Source organism: Hylobates moloch, unplaced genomic scaffold (assembly GCF_009828535.3).
Source record: "Hylobates moloch isolate HMO894 unplaced genomic scaffold, HMol_V3 SCAFFOLD_18, whole genome shotgun sequence".
Lineage (NCBI taxonomy): Eukaryota > Metazoa > Chordata > Mammalia > Primates > Hylobatidae > Hylobates > Hylobates moloch.
This window is the reverse complement of record NW_026652293.1, coordinates 37,701,022-37,715,860: the sequence shown is the minus strand read 5'-3', so window position 1 is coordinate 37,715,860 and position 14,839 is coordinate 37,701,022. Positions and strand designations below refer to the sequence as shown.

General features: G+C 41.4%; 1 protein-coding gene across 2 annotated transcripts in view; it reads left to right on the top strand.

Moving 5' to 3' along the window:
* PGM1 (phosphoglucomutase 1) overlaps positions 1–14,839 on the top strand; it is a 67,996-nt gene that overhangs the window by 28,330 nt on the left and 24,827 nt on the right. The window contains exons 1-5 of one of the 2 annotated variants that reach the window (XM_032137256.2): positions 2,794–3,106; positions 8,764–8,926; positions 9,281–9,427; positions 11,056–11,181; positions 14,122–14,312. In XM_032137256.2, coding sequence (XP_031993147.1) covers positions 2,807–3,106; positions 8,764–8,926; positions 9,281–9,427; positions 11,056–11,181; positions 14,122–14,312 — 927 coding nt within the window. In that variant the 5' untranslated portion in view covers positions 2,794–2,806. Of the gene's footprint in view, positions 1–2,793; positions 3,107–8,763; positions 8,927–9,280; positions 9,428–11,055; positions 11,182–14,121; positions 14,313–14,839 lie in introns of those variants that run through there. The other variant, XM_032137255.2, reaches the window with a different exon arrangement.

Genomic DNA, 14,839 nt, shown 5'->3' with positions numbered 1-14,839 from the left:
GTTTCTTAATAGCTGCCCCACTTAGTCTGAGTGTCTTAGGAAGCTTAATGTTTTTAATGTCTCTTCTTTTTTACTATACTTCACAGTCCATCTAACATTGCTGCTTCTGGTAATATTTTTATATGGGGTTGAGTTCTGTAGTGTTCATAAAATTATGATCAGGCCCATTTTTAGAATAGAAGCTTTTCTAGGGCAAGGATTATGTCCTTTTGGTATAGTTTTGCATATTGACAAACACCATGCCTGGCATATGTCGTTGCTTAAAATGTTGCTCTCATAGTTCTGCCCTCAGAAAGAACTTCACTGAGAGACTGGCAGGCTGCCAGCAGAGACCATGCTGGAGTGTGGTGTGTTATGTGGGCAGAGAGGCTTTGGTATGGGATGTGGGAATATCCTTGTGCCCAAGCACCCCCAAATTTACCCTGGGATTTCAAGATCTCATTAAGAAAACTACCAATTAACGTGGTTGGCTGCTGTGTTATTCCAATGAAAAGATTATTGGAATGATATTTTATAAATCTGGATCTATTATCGAATATGTCAAGACACACATGCCAGCCTAATGTACAAGCCCATATAAAACCAGGGAAAACTTGGCACAGAACTTACAAAATAGGAATTTAAAAAATCATTTATAGTAAGTTGAAAAACAGTGGTTATGTAAACTGTTAATAAAGCAGGCTTGCTTTTTCAATTAGTTTCTAAAGAATTTGATTTTTAAAAACAAATTAAGAGCCCAAAATAAGCTATAAGAAGTAGTTGTCTTTTGGCTGACTGGTTTTCAGTGTAATAGATGTGTTTTGTGAATTGTGTTAATGTTATGTCTCGAGGCATTTCCTGCGCATGGGCCAGGCCCATTTGTCATTTGAAGGGGCTCCCTTGCCAGTGGCCTACTTTCTGCCCGTGAGCCTGTTATTCCTGCTGGTCTTGTGCAGAGCAGCCCCGGAACACAGGGGCATTCTTGACAGAGGGCAGTTGGCAGCTACCAGTGCCTGTCTACTTTCGGATGCTACTTGACAAGTTAGTATAAAAAGACTCAGTTTTGTTGCTCAAGGGATGATTCACTTTTCCCTTGAAAACCTTAATTCCTCAGTGCATGCTTGGTCTGTTGTCCAGGCTGGAGTACAATGGCACGATGTTAGCTCACTGCAACCTCAGCCTCCCAGGTTCAAGCAATTCTCCTGCCTCAGCGTCCCAAGTAGCTGGGACTACGGGTGCACACCACCACGCCTGGCTAATTTTTGTATTTTTAGTAGAGACAGGGTTTCACCGTGTTGAACAGACTGGTCTCGAACTCTTGACCTCAGGTGATCCGCCCACTTTGGCCTCCCAAAGTGCTGGGATTACAGGTGTGAGCCACCATGCCTGGCTGAGAACATACATGCATATATTTAAATAGATCATTAATAAAATCTCAGGGATCAAATGGAATTGGATATGAAATTTATTTAGGTAAAATGTTTTTAAACATCCTAGTTTCTTCAAATACAAAGGACTTAAACTGCTTCCCTAAAAACATTTTATTAAAAGTCAAGGCCGGGCGCGGTGGCTCACGCTTGTAATCCCAGCACTTTGGGAGGCCGAGGTGGGCGGATCACGAGGTCAGGAGATCAAGACCACGGTGAAACCCCGTCTCTACTAAAAATACAAAAAATTAGCCGGGCGTGGTGGCGGGCGCCTGTAGTCCCAGCTACTCGGGAGGCTGAGGCAGGAGAATGGCGTGAACCCGGGAGGCGGAGCTTGCAGTGAGCAGAGATCGCGCCACTGCAGTGCAGTCCAGCCTGGGCGACAGAGCGAGACTCCATCTCAAAAAAAAAAAAAAAAAAAAAGTCAAGTATGCTTAAAACTGAGAAAATTTTAAAAACTAATCTTATATTCATATTATTTTTCTAAATAATAACTTGATCCAACCCTGTGTACTCAGAAAAACATATGTATATTTTTTTCCGTGTTTTGCTTACATTTTTAAGGATTGGTACATCCTCATGCCTATTTTTTTGTATATTCAAAGGAATGACCAAGCTTTTGGTTATTCAGGGCAACTTTGGAGGTATCTGTTCTTCTAGAACCGAACACTATTTTGTTAAATCTTTGGTGGCCAATGAATAAATCTGTTAGATGATTTTTTTCCTGATAGATTACATGCGTGAAGTAAAAAAAATTATTAGGTTTCAAAATGACAGTGATGTAGGAAAACCGGGGGTAACTTGAGCTCCCCCACTTCCATTTTAAGATTGACCTTTAACTTGCTAGGTGGCGTGGAGCAACTTTCGCTGCAGATGGCCTTCTCAGAGATGAATGCCCAGAGAGGCTCTGGTGTAAGGGGTGGCAGGAGCAATGAGAGCCACACCAGGGTGTCTTGTTCACAAACCTGCTTCGTGGGACTGCATTTGCCCTCTTTGCCTGGGCTCTGAGAGTAGAGCCTGTCAGCCACCTGGTGTTTACAACTGAAGTTGGCTGCGTGCAGCACTCCTTGGAGCTATCTCTACCCTAACAGGGAAATGAGACAAAAATAATTGAAGGGTATTTGGCTTGGTTAAGTGGGCAGAAGTGTCCTCATCAAAACAACTTTGAAGACCTGCTTTGTGTGTGGGTGCGAGTGGGTGTGTGGCCCTTAACTTGTTCACAAGGGACAACAACAACAAGGAATTAACCAAGCTTTCTCACTGAGAGTGATCGTCCAGGCAAACCCTCTGTTTTAGTTACTCGTACGACACTGTTGCAGCTTCAGGTTGGACAGACCTATTTTGGAGTCCCTTGACTGCTTTCTGGACACCCTCACTGAGCCAGTTGGTGGAAGTGAAGGATGAGTGATTTTGAAGAATGGATTTCTGAGACATACAGAAAAATGGAAGAAGGTCCTCTCCCTCTGTTGACTTTTGCTACAGCTCCCTACCACGATCAGAAACCAGGAACAAGTGGATTACGGAAGAAAACCTATTATTTTGAGGAAAAGCCATGCTATCTGGAGAATTTCATCCAGAGTATATTCTTTTCCATAGACCTAAAAGATCGCCAGGGATCATCACTGGTGGTTGGTGGAGATGGGCGGTACTTTAATAAATCAGCAATAGAAACAATAGTGCAAATGGCAGCTGCCAATGGGGTGGGTATATGATAAGTATTGTTATGTTTCTGGCTCTCCAAATAACCTTAATTTTACAGAAGTATACAAACGTACAAGGATTTATATGTGGTATACAGTTCAATTCTACTAACATCCAGTTAAGTTTCATTGTAACTTCAGTGATTGTATATTGTGAAAATACTTCAGAAATTACATTAGCCACACTGGGATACAGGAATGTTAAGTTCAGCTTCTTAGGTATTATGATCTGTTTTGTTGCTTGACAAAGTACCTGTTGCTTTTTAGACATTTAAAGCACCCTCCTGGTCTTAAGCTGTTTTATCTACATTCTAACTAGCTTCAGGGGCACCCTGTCCTGTGTAAGAGGGCTCTACTGAATGGTGGAGAGAAGAGGATTTTGTTTTCTTTCAATGGCTTTCTTGTTGAAGTTCAGTCACTTGTCAAACAGGAAAACAAAAGCCAGGGCATGCTGTTGTTTATGGATCCTTGTAGTCACGCAGAAATACTAGGAGGAGCTTGGAAAATGTTAGGTGTGAACCTTTCGAGAGGACCTGTTACAGGGGCACCTGCTTATAATGACCTTGGACACAAAGAAGCCCTGTGCATGGTGAATTTGTGCAGCAGGGTAGAGATAATAACTCCTGTAAGACTATAGTATGAGGAGGCTCTGCTAAACCTCTGCATCGTGAAAAACCGTTTTGGCTGGATTAAGCAAATGAGAAGGAATATTGTACCAGAAAGCATTGATCTTGATAATCGAACAATTCGCACAGCCCACTGGTTTACAGGAAGGTGGGCATCAGGACATTGATGTTTTTGCTCTGCAAATTCCTCTGTGGCACCAGAAATACATTTTTAGTGTTTTAGATAATGATTAGCAATTAGTTGGAGCACATAGTCCTTCAGTATCCACAAATTTTAAAATCTGTTGTATTTCTTTTCTGAAGAGATTCTGATTCTTACAAGATAAAATTTAGTATTGCAACTAAATATGTTAGACATTCATTTTCAGTGTATTTTCAAAATATGCTGAGCAGGTATGTTTGCAAAAGCCAAATTAAAACAAAGCAAAACAAAATAAAATGTACCACCACACTAAATTTAAAAGTGTTTGTAGATCCTATTGTTTATAATGAGAGTTTTCCTGATACTCAGTTTCAGAATCTGAATGCCTCTTATGTAAAAGTTGCTGATAAAGCACTCAAATATGAAATTATTATGAAGCATACACATTTTTAAGATAAAATGTGACATGCCATAAATTTTTTCTTTGAGGAGAGCTGCAAAGGGAACGGTATTAAGATGCTTTTAATCTTTTGAGAGGGAACGAATGGAACATTATTTCTCCACATATATCTAGACTGTTGAGTGGATCTGGTACACTGTCCCCTTTGCTGTGATATATTTGGCTCCATTTCATTTTTGTGTGGAGCTGAAGGATGTGGAAGAAGTGGTAGGAATGTGTAATTCAGGCACACCCTACAGACTTTCTCAGATTTGCCCTCTGAAGGTTTGCTAAATAATACATTTAAATGATAATAATTGACTAAATATGGTAGCTGCCTATTTGTTAGAGCTGTTGGCAGCCCAAGCAATATTTTCAAATCTTTTCAAGGTAAGCTTAGAGGTGAGAGCCGCCTTATTAAAAATAATGCTGCATTTAAAACAGTCATGCTAACCAACTGAATTGCTTAAAATATTAGTGGACTGATAAAGCACTTCAATCTGATGCACTTTAAACCTGTGAAATTCTAAAGGGTTTGATTTCTTCTCTTTCTAGCATATCCTAAATTCTGACTGTTTTAACATGCCTTTGATTATGGGTAGGACTGCAGGGAGGAAATCTAAAGGAAGGGTAATTATTGCCACAGATTTTGACAAAATTCAATCCTCCTTTCTCATTTTCATTAATACCCACTGTGCCCATAATCTGATTCTTGGAGGGCTTTTCAGCCCACTGAGCTAAATGGAGATCATTTTATTTTTTCCCTTTACCATACTTTATCTGGTGCATTTATGGGTTATAAGTTTCTCTTCATTTTTATTTACATAGAGCTCTCTGCTTTTAAAGGACATTTTATTGCACAAAATAAGATATTGATGGGCCCCTTTTAGAATATTGATATCTCATTCAGTCCCCAGAGCTCTAAACTGAGAGGTAAGTTTAGAGGTAAGACCAGGACCCATGTGCATGATTACAGGACAAAGAAAAAATGGAACTTTTTTTTTAATGAAACCTAAGAAAATACCAAGCCCTATTTTCAATTAAAAGGAATATTTAAAGTTTACACCCTGCCATGTTTGACTGTTAGATGTTTGGAGAACAATGAAGTGCCCATTTTGGTGGGGAGGCATGAGTTTTAAGGAAGGAAGTCGTGGGAAAGGAAGGCAGGCAGGGGAGGCCATTTGAGGATGGACTCTTAGTGCCTGGCTGAGGGGGTTATCTCTGACTTGGGAGCCAGGAAAGGTGAAATATACATAACATCAGATTTACCCTTTTAACCATTTTCACTGTATGGTTCAGTGGCATTAATTACACTCACAATGTTGTACAACCATCACCACTAGCCATCTCCAGAGCCTTTTTTAAAAATCATCCCATACAGAAACTCTGCACCCGTTACACAATCATTCCCCATTTCCACTCCCACCAGCCTCTGGTAACCTCTGCACTACTTTCTCTCTTGATGAATTTGCCTATTCCAGTTACCTCATAGAAGCAGAATCAGATAATCCTTGTCCTTTTGCATCTGGCTTATTTCACTTAGCATAATGTTTTCCAGCCTTATCTGGGCTGTAGAATGTGTCAGAATTTTATTCCCTTTTTTTAAGTTAAAAAATATTTATCCTTATGATCTGGCAGTCACATGAGAAAACAAAAAGGAAAAAAAATTATCCTATATATGTCCTTCCAATCACATCCATATCTATAGATTGCAATGTCATCTTTGAGTACAGTGAGAAATTCTTTAAAAAGTTTTAATTGTGGTAAAAACATATAATAAAATTTACCACCTTAACCATTTTTAGGTGTATGGTTCAGTGATGTTAACGGAACATTGTTGTGCAACATATCTCTAGAAATTTTTCATCTTGCCAAACTGAAAGTCTATGTCCATTGAACAACTCCCCATCTTTCCCTCTTCTGAGCCCCTGGCAACTACCATTGTACTTTGTGTTTCTATGGTGTTGACTTCTTTAAATACCTCGGGTAAGTGGAATCATACAGCATTTGTCTTTTGTGACAAATGCTGTACGACAAATTTCACTTAGCTAACGTCCTCAAGGTTCATCCATCTTGTGGCATATGGCAGGACCCCCCCCCCACACACTTTTAAGGCTGAATAATATTCCACTGTGTGTATACACAATATTTTGTTTATCCGTTCACCTGATGATAGACGTTAGCGTTCTTTCCACTCTTTGACTTTTGTGAGTAATACTGCTATGAAATTTGGTGTTTAAGTGTCTGTCTACGTCCTGCTTTCAATTCTTCAGGTATATACCTAGAAGTGGAATTTCTGGGAGGGTTTTGGAGTCAGAAAAGGGACACAGAATTATGATTTAGAAAGATGAACTAGATGGGTTTGAGTAGGTCAGATGGATCCAGCCAGGGTCGAGTAAGAGAGATTCATGTGGGAGAGAGGCAGGGGAGGTTGAGTTAGGAGCTGCTGCAGTGGGCCAGGCATCTTTAAGGGAAGGAGGGTAATAGAGCAGTGTCTCCCCTGTGTCAGATTGAGAGCAATATTCCTGAGGGTGATTCCCAAGAAAGAGCCTGATCTGGAAGGGGAGTTCTTCCACCAGATGTACCTCTTCTTGGGCTCAAGAGAGAAGCTACCTTGCTTCTATCTCTCAACTTTCCTTCTTGCTCTTACCCCTGGCATAATCCCCTCAGCCTGGAACCATTGCAAATCTCACCATAAGGAATGGTAGAATTAAGGGGTGACATGGGTGGTGTAGCTTAATATTGTCAGCCTCTCCTTCCACACCAAATACAATCTATATAAAAATTGGTATGCTTGGTGTGTAAATACAACTCGACAAGCCACCCCTAAACCCCTCCTATGGACATTCTGGAACTGCCTGAACATAGGCTTTTATTCTCATCACAACCATACCTGGAAACTGCTGGAAGGTGAAATGTCACTGTGTTGAGTCAGGAGGTTTCAATACTTTCCCCCACTATGGCCGCTAATATGCTGTGTGGCCTTGTCATGTCATCTATGCCAGTGTCTGCCATGGCACCTTTCCATTAATGCTTGTTATTATTGCTGCTGGATGGAGGCAAGAATGAATGAATGGGCAGGATCATGATAACTCTGGACCTCAGCTTCTTCATGTTTGCGGTGGTACTTGGGAGGAGCAAATGTGGGAATGGATCAAAAGTACCATGGGATGTAGAAAGCACTCTGTAGCTAGTAACAATCATCGGTATTGATTCCACACTATCTGCAGGTTCCTGTAGTCTAAAAAGCAGCCTACTGACAGCATCCACCCTGGTGGTCACCATTTCCTGGGGAAGGCAGGATATAACCAATATATTAAGGGAGCTACAACAAAAATTGTTCAGAGATCAACATATGAGAGCCAAGAGGTAACTGAAGTGAATCAGTTGCTCCCTGGGAGGTGGTTGGTAGTGGAGTGGTTGACAGTTTTCAATGAGCTATGGAAGGGTGGCAGAGCCAACAGTCCCAGAGAAACTGTCCCCAGGGAATCCAGGTATCTCATGGACATTTTCAACATTAGAAACACATCTTCCACCATCAAGTTGTTTCTTCAATCATATTTATCTTGGGTGAAGCAAAAAGAAATAACAAATGGAAAATGTAAAAAAATCCCTGTTTTTTAAGAGGAACTGACAGCACCTCAACCTTCTTTTCCAACTTGAGTCATGTTGAAACAGATATAAATTACTGTCATTTTAGCAAAAAAGATTTAGGAGCGGTACTGATACCGTCTGTAAGGGATGTGGGAAGTTAAGTTAAGAATGCAACAGAAGTCCCATCTGTCGCCCCTTCATGTAGGTCGTTCTGACTGGTTTACTCAGGAATAACTCCAGCATTCTTGTCTTAGGCCCAGGAGATAACCCAGGTACACTGTAACAGAAGTAGGTGTATCTTGCTTTGAGGAAACCCACTATATGAAAAAGCCAGGCTTGACTGGAAAGATAAATTGATGAGTCATTTTTCAATAATCTTGACATAAAATTTGCCCTTTTTACTTTAAAAAAGGCTTCTCTTTGGGTAGAATCCCTTTAACTAGCTAAACCTTTTCTTTTCTCCCATTGTGGATTGAAAGTATGATTGAATTGGATAAAAATGTGGATTTTCTCATATTCTTTCAGTGCATCCAAATTGTGACCCCGATGTGGAAAGGCTGTTTTTAATATGCTGTATTTTCATGCTGGAGCCTTACAGCGCACACACACCATACACTTCTAAAACTATAAAGTCCCAAAAACCATCTGAAGGAACTTGTTCAACATTGCTGATTCTACTTCAGTAATATGGTGGAGACATCCAAGCTGTAGATTTTTATTAAATGAAATCTTTTCTTGTCCAACAGATTATTATTATTATTATTTTGTCCATCTGCCTGTTGTCTTGGTGTTGTTTCTGAGCTGTGACTCTGGATGTATTGATGTTAAAGAGTGTGTTCTGGATTTCTTCTCCTAGATCGGTCGCTTGGTTATTGGACAGAATGGAATCCTCTCCACCCCTGCTGTATCCTGCATCATTAGAAAAATCAAAGCCATTGGTGGGATCATTCTGACAGCCAGCCACAACCCAGGGGGCCCCAATGGAGATTTTGGAATCAAATTCAATATTTCTAATGGAGGTGAGTTTGCTGTCATTTTGAGGACAGGTAAGTTTATATTCAGTAGGATAAACCAATACCTGGAGCCTTGGGAAACCAGGGTTTTGGTTCTGATCCTTTGCAGGGGGTAGGGAGATGCTCTTTGCTTCATTTCAGTGACAGTGAAATGCTTCTCATTTGACTATACCTGAATATGAAGAGCCATGCACGAATCTTCCTTAACATGATATTTTCTTTTAGAAAAATCCTGCTAGTTTGCTGGCTGAATGATGAAATGGTAGATGTGCTAGTGAAGAGGAACTGATGAGCTTTGGATTCTTTGTATTTCCATGTGAGCTGCACGAAGTGACCCACTGTTTGCTGTTTGGTTTCCAGGTCCTGCTCCAGAAGCAATAACTGATAAAATTTTCCAGATCAGCAAGACAATTGAAGAATATGCAGTTTGCCCTGACCTGAAAGTAGACCTTGGTGTTCTGGGAAAGCAGCAGTTTGACTTGGAAAATAAGTTCAAACCTTTCACAGGCATGTTTACTTTCCTCCTCTTTCTCCCCACTCCTATTTCCAAGTTGAGCGATTTTCCTTTCAACGTTTTAGTAGAGGGTCTTCAGCTTTGGAAAGATTTCCGTGAGTGGTCTGTAAGCTTTGCAAGTGTTCGTTAATTAACAAGTCTGGAATTAGGTTTGGGAGTCCAGAGACGTGGGCTCCCTGGGCCCTGCCAGGGATCAGCTGCATGACATCGGGTAAGACATTTCCAACACCCTAGGCCTCAGTTTTCATGCCTCGACTAGAAGACCTGTAAGATTACATTCATAGTTAACTTTTATTGATCTCTTGCTACATACCAAGGTCTTTACACACGTTAATCCATTTTATTCTCACAGTAGATCTGTCAGGGCAGCACTGTCAGCATTCGCTATTACAGATGAGGAAACAAAGGCTGAGAGAGATTAAGTAACAGGCTCAAGGGCACAGTCAGTGAATGGCAAAACCAGGATTTCAACTCAGGTTTGAATGATTCGCAAGACTACACTTTCCATTTTAGTTTTCCTCATTCAGTAAAATCAATCAGACCATTTTGGGAGAACCAAATTGCAACTCCCTACATAGGCAGCTGTGGCTAACACTTTGTTGTTGAATTATTATAATAGTTGACAGAATAAATATTTATAAAAGTATTCTGATTAATAAAATGAGGATGAGATGATTGGCAATGAACTTGCATTTTGACTTTGCCCTAACATGTTTTCTTTCTTCTGGATTGCAACTTTATGGAATGCATTTTATTAGTCATTCAGTTCCTGGCTAAAGGATGGATTGCATTTTTTTGTTTGAACCTACTCATGGAGAGCTGACAGTTGCATCCTAACAAAGATAAAGTGACACTTTGATCATCTCGAAGACATTCTTGAGGTTCAGAAGATACCAGTAGAGAGTTTCTTAAATTCCTCATATTTTGAAAATGTTCAGAACCCCTGAATAACCAGCAGTTCTGAAAATGTTCAGAAGCCCTGAATATCCAACAAGAACAACAATACTAAGTTCTTATATTTATATAAGTTTTATTTTTGTTTTATTCCTTAAGCAGTACCTGTGAAAAGTGATTCATTAAAAAATTTCATTTTCCACTTAGTACCATTAAGTCGTGATGACAATGGACTTGGAAAAAGAAAAGGAAAGAAAAGTAGGCATTGCATTTTCTGCTCTCTATAACACCAAAACACACCTCTCAAGATGACGAATGGGGAAGCACTGTGGCGGCATAGCAGAATTTATACAACCTCTGTTGAAAATCCCCGGTGTGCCTCATCCAAGCTGTGTGGGCAAGTTTCTTAACCCTTCACATGCTGAGTTTCCTCATCTATCAAACAGGACTAACAACATTTACCTCTTAGGAAAATTGTTAGTATCGGATAAGGATTGGTAGTATTAGATAGTATTGGATAAGGATTGGTAGTATTAGATAGTATTGGATAAGGATTGGTAGTATTAGATAGTATTGGATATCATTTAACAGTCGTATTATTGGAGCTGTTCAATAATTGTCCTTTTAAAATAGCAATAGCAGGTTTACAGCAATATAATCACATCAGAATATAATATTTCTAAATGTGTTTAGTCCTTCCATCTTTTCATGTTGCCTGTTCTCACAGTGGAAATTGTGGATTCGGTAGAAGCTTATGCTACAATGCTGAGAAGCATCTTTGATTTCAGTGCACTGAAAGAACTACTTTCTGGGCCAAACCGACTGAAGATCCGTATTGATGCTATGCATGGAGGTATACAATCATTTCTTTTCCATTCCCATCTCTCGAGGATAAGAAGTTGCCCTCTTCTGTGTGTATCATGATGCTTCAACAAGGCTTTTCTCAAGTCTCTCTGATGGTTTTTAAATAGGGTTATTTTGCAACCGGAGCAATATTCACACAGATAAAAATCTAATCGTATGTAGCAAAAAATAGTAGAGACACTCCTCGTGGTAAGCTTATGTGAAGGTCAGCGTTTCCACATTAAGCATCAGGTTCTGAGTAACATGCAACTGCTGTTGTGGACTCTCCCTCCCCCTCAGAAGATACCTTACATTCTTGCTGCGCGCCTCCATGTATTTCTGAGAGGACGGTCATTTGGGAGATGTGATACACATACTTCTGAGCCCCACACCCCCACTCACCTGCCCCCATATGCTCCTTTTCTTAGAAGAGGGCAAGAGCGAGCTGAGGATTAAATTCAGGAACAACAGGATGTGTGCAGCCCCCTCTTCTTCCTCCGTGGGTTGCGTGGTCATGTCCATAGAGAGGGCAGCGATCGCTGTGAACCAGAACCACGAGGTTTTCTCAGACATGTAGGTGTATGAGAATCCCTGAAACCTATACACATACATCTGCCTGGTTGCAGAAGCCTTTCTGCCTGCGATTGAACCCTTTTAGTGATGCGGTTCGGGGATTCCTGTGACACTGCAAACCACAGAAAGTCTTCTCCTGGTGAACTAAAACCTTCCATCCTTGAAACTTCTCCCCTTGGGTCCTAGCTGGCCTCCGGACTCCCATAGAATGGATCTACTTCCTTACTCAGACAAAAGCGATTCTGTCATTTTAAACCATTCAACAGATGTGTATTGCATACCTGCAACATGCATGCCTGGGGAATAGGCAGGAACTGGGCAGATCACTTTCTTCAAAGAATGTGCAATGTTTGGGGAGACGAGGTGGGTAAAAAACTAACCCCGGAGTCAGGTGTGGTGGCTCACACCTGAAATCCCAACACTTTGAGAGGCCGAGGCAGGTGGATCACGGGGTCGGGAGTTCGAGACCAGCCTGACCAACATGGTGAAACCCCGTCTCTATAAAAGTCTCTATAAAAATACAAAAATTAGTCAGGTGTGGTGGCACATGCCTGTAATCGCAGCTACTCAGGAGGCTGAGGCAGGAGACTAGCTTGAACCCAGGAGGCGGAAGTTGCAGTGAGCGGAGATCACGCCACTGCCCCCCAGGCTGGGCGACAGAGCGAGACTCCATCTCAGAAAAACAAAAAATCCCTAAAAAACTAACTCCTGCCAGGCCAACAAAATGAGAGTTGGAATTTCAAGTATTCTCTTTGGGGTTGGAAAAAGGCATAATTTGACTAGGGGTATAAAGAAAGGTTTCCTGGAAGAAGTGGCATCCAACTCAGTTCTTATGAAAGAAAGATCTAGAGTGATGAAAAATCAAGCAATGGTTGTTCTCATGGAGTCAGTGGCTGTGGCAAAGGCATGAAGGCTTAAAAATGGATGTCACATTAGGGAAACGAGAGGCCTGGGCTGGCCAGAGAATGGGGCATGTGAGGAGGGCATTGGGTAAGAGGAGCTTCTCAGGAAGTAGACTACTTTTCTCCAGGTCTTTTGACTGTTCCTCTAATGCTTTCGTTTCTATATGCCTCACAGCCCTGGCTGCCTTGACCTCATTCTGTGGTGTGTCAGTAACCTGCTTAACAGGTGACCCCTCATAGGACACACTTATTCCACAGTGTTCTGACCTCTGGGGCATGTACTGTATTGGGATTTGTACCATCCTTGATGAAAATACCCTCTCAGCATTTCAGAGATGCGTGTTCTTGGTAGTTATAGAAAATGCCACTGTAAACATATGTAACTGGCTTCTCCTGTTTGTTGTTGGTGGTGGGTTTTTTGTTTTCTTTTTTTTTGAGACAGAGTCTTGCCCTCTTGCCCAGGCTGGAGTGCAGTGGTGCAATCTCAGCTCACTGTGACCTCCGCCTCCCAAGTTCAAGCGATTCTCCTGCCTCAGCCTCCTGAGTAGCTGGGATTACAGGCACCACGCCTGGCAAATCTTTGTGTATGCGTGCGTGTGTGTGTGTGTGTGTGTATTTTTTTTTTAGTAGAGGCAGAATCTCACCATGTTGGCCGGGCTGGTCTCAAACTCCTGACCTCATGTGATCTGTCTGCCTCAGCCTCCCAAAGTACTGAAATTACAGGTATGAACCACCGTACCCGGCCTGTTTGTGGTTTTTTAATCAGTTTGTCAGCTAGCTTGTCATAGTAGAAAGATAACAGTTCTGAATCCCAACTCCCACTTTTCCTGGCCATGTAAGTTTGGGCAAATGTCTTTACCTCAGAACACCAGCATTCCAATGTATCTGTAAACTGCAGGTGATAATCATAATATAAACATTTATAACCTATCTGCCAGGGGCTATTCTCAGTACTGCATAACCATTAACTCATTTAATCCTTACATCAAACCTGTTAGGTAGTTAGCATTACTACCCTCATTTTGCAGATGGAAGAGACTGAGGCACAGAGAGTTTAAATAACTTTCCCAAAATTATTATACAGCCAATGATTGGCAGAGCTGGGATTTGAACCCAGACACTCTGATTCCAGAGTCCAGGCTCTTAAGCTCTAAGCTTTTCTGAAGGACTGAATGGGAAAGCACAGGTGTACAGTAGGGCCTTCATAATGGTTGGTTTCCTTTCCTTTCCCCACTCTGCCCTTCATGAACTGGCCCCACCTTTTCCAACATAATCTCTCATTGTTCCTTTTTAGAGAACATTCTTCTCCAGTCAGGCGTATCTCTCCACTAGTCCCTGAACACATTTCACACGTTCCTGTTGTTTCTCATGCCATTCTTCTCCCCAGAATGCATCCACCTTACCCCTGAATCCTCACATACTTTAAGGAGTTTCATTTTCTGATTCTGCATACTTTTATTCCATGCTGTATATAGTTGTGGGACCGTATGTAAAGAAGATCCTCTGTGAAGAACTTGGTGCCCCTGCGAACTCGGCAGTTAACTGTGTTCCTCTGGAGGACTTTGGAGGCCACCACCCTGACCCCAACCTCACCTATGCAGCTGACCTGGTGGAGACCATGAAGTCAGGAGAGCATGATTTTGGGGCTGCCTTTGATGGAGATGGGGTGGGTATAAGTGCATTTAAGTGAACTCTGGTGCAGGCCAGGCCTGATCCTGCAGATGGGGAAAAAAGTGGGCTGCTTCTGCCAGACCCAGGGAGTGACTGTTAAGCATCCCTCATTCTGACCCGAAGTCAGAACTAAATTACTAGAAGCCCCTCTTGAACAGGAATAGGAGTCATTAAATGAAACCCACACGTTTAATTTCAGACATCCATACTTGCTAACAGTGGCACGATGATTAGGTTCTGATTATGATAGAATGACTGGTATTTCCTGAGCTGGCTGAGTTCTAGATGCCTGTCTTAAGGTAGGTTTCTGCTCTCAACTAGCAGCTGGCTACTTATTTAATCTCTGGACAAGGTTTTGGTCTTATAATACACCCATTCGTTCATTCACATGAGCTGAATATTGAAGCTGTAATTTCATTGCCTATATGAAGATGATATTGAGAGAATTAACATTTTAATCATTCTCTACAATTAAAATGTTTAGAAATAAGCTGTTTTATTTACAAGGGTGACTATGTACCA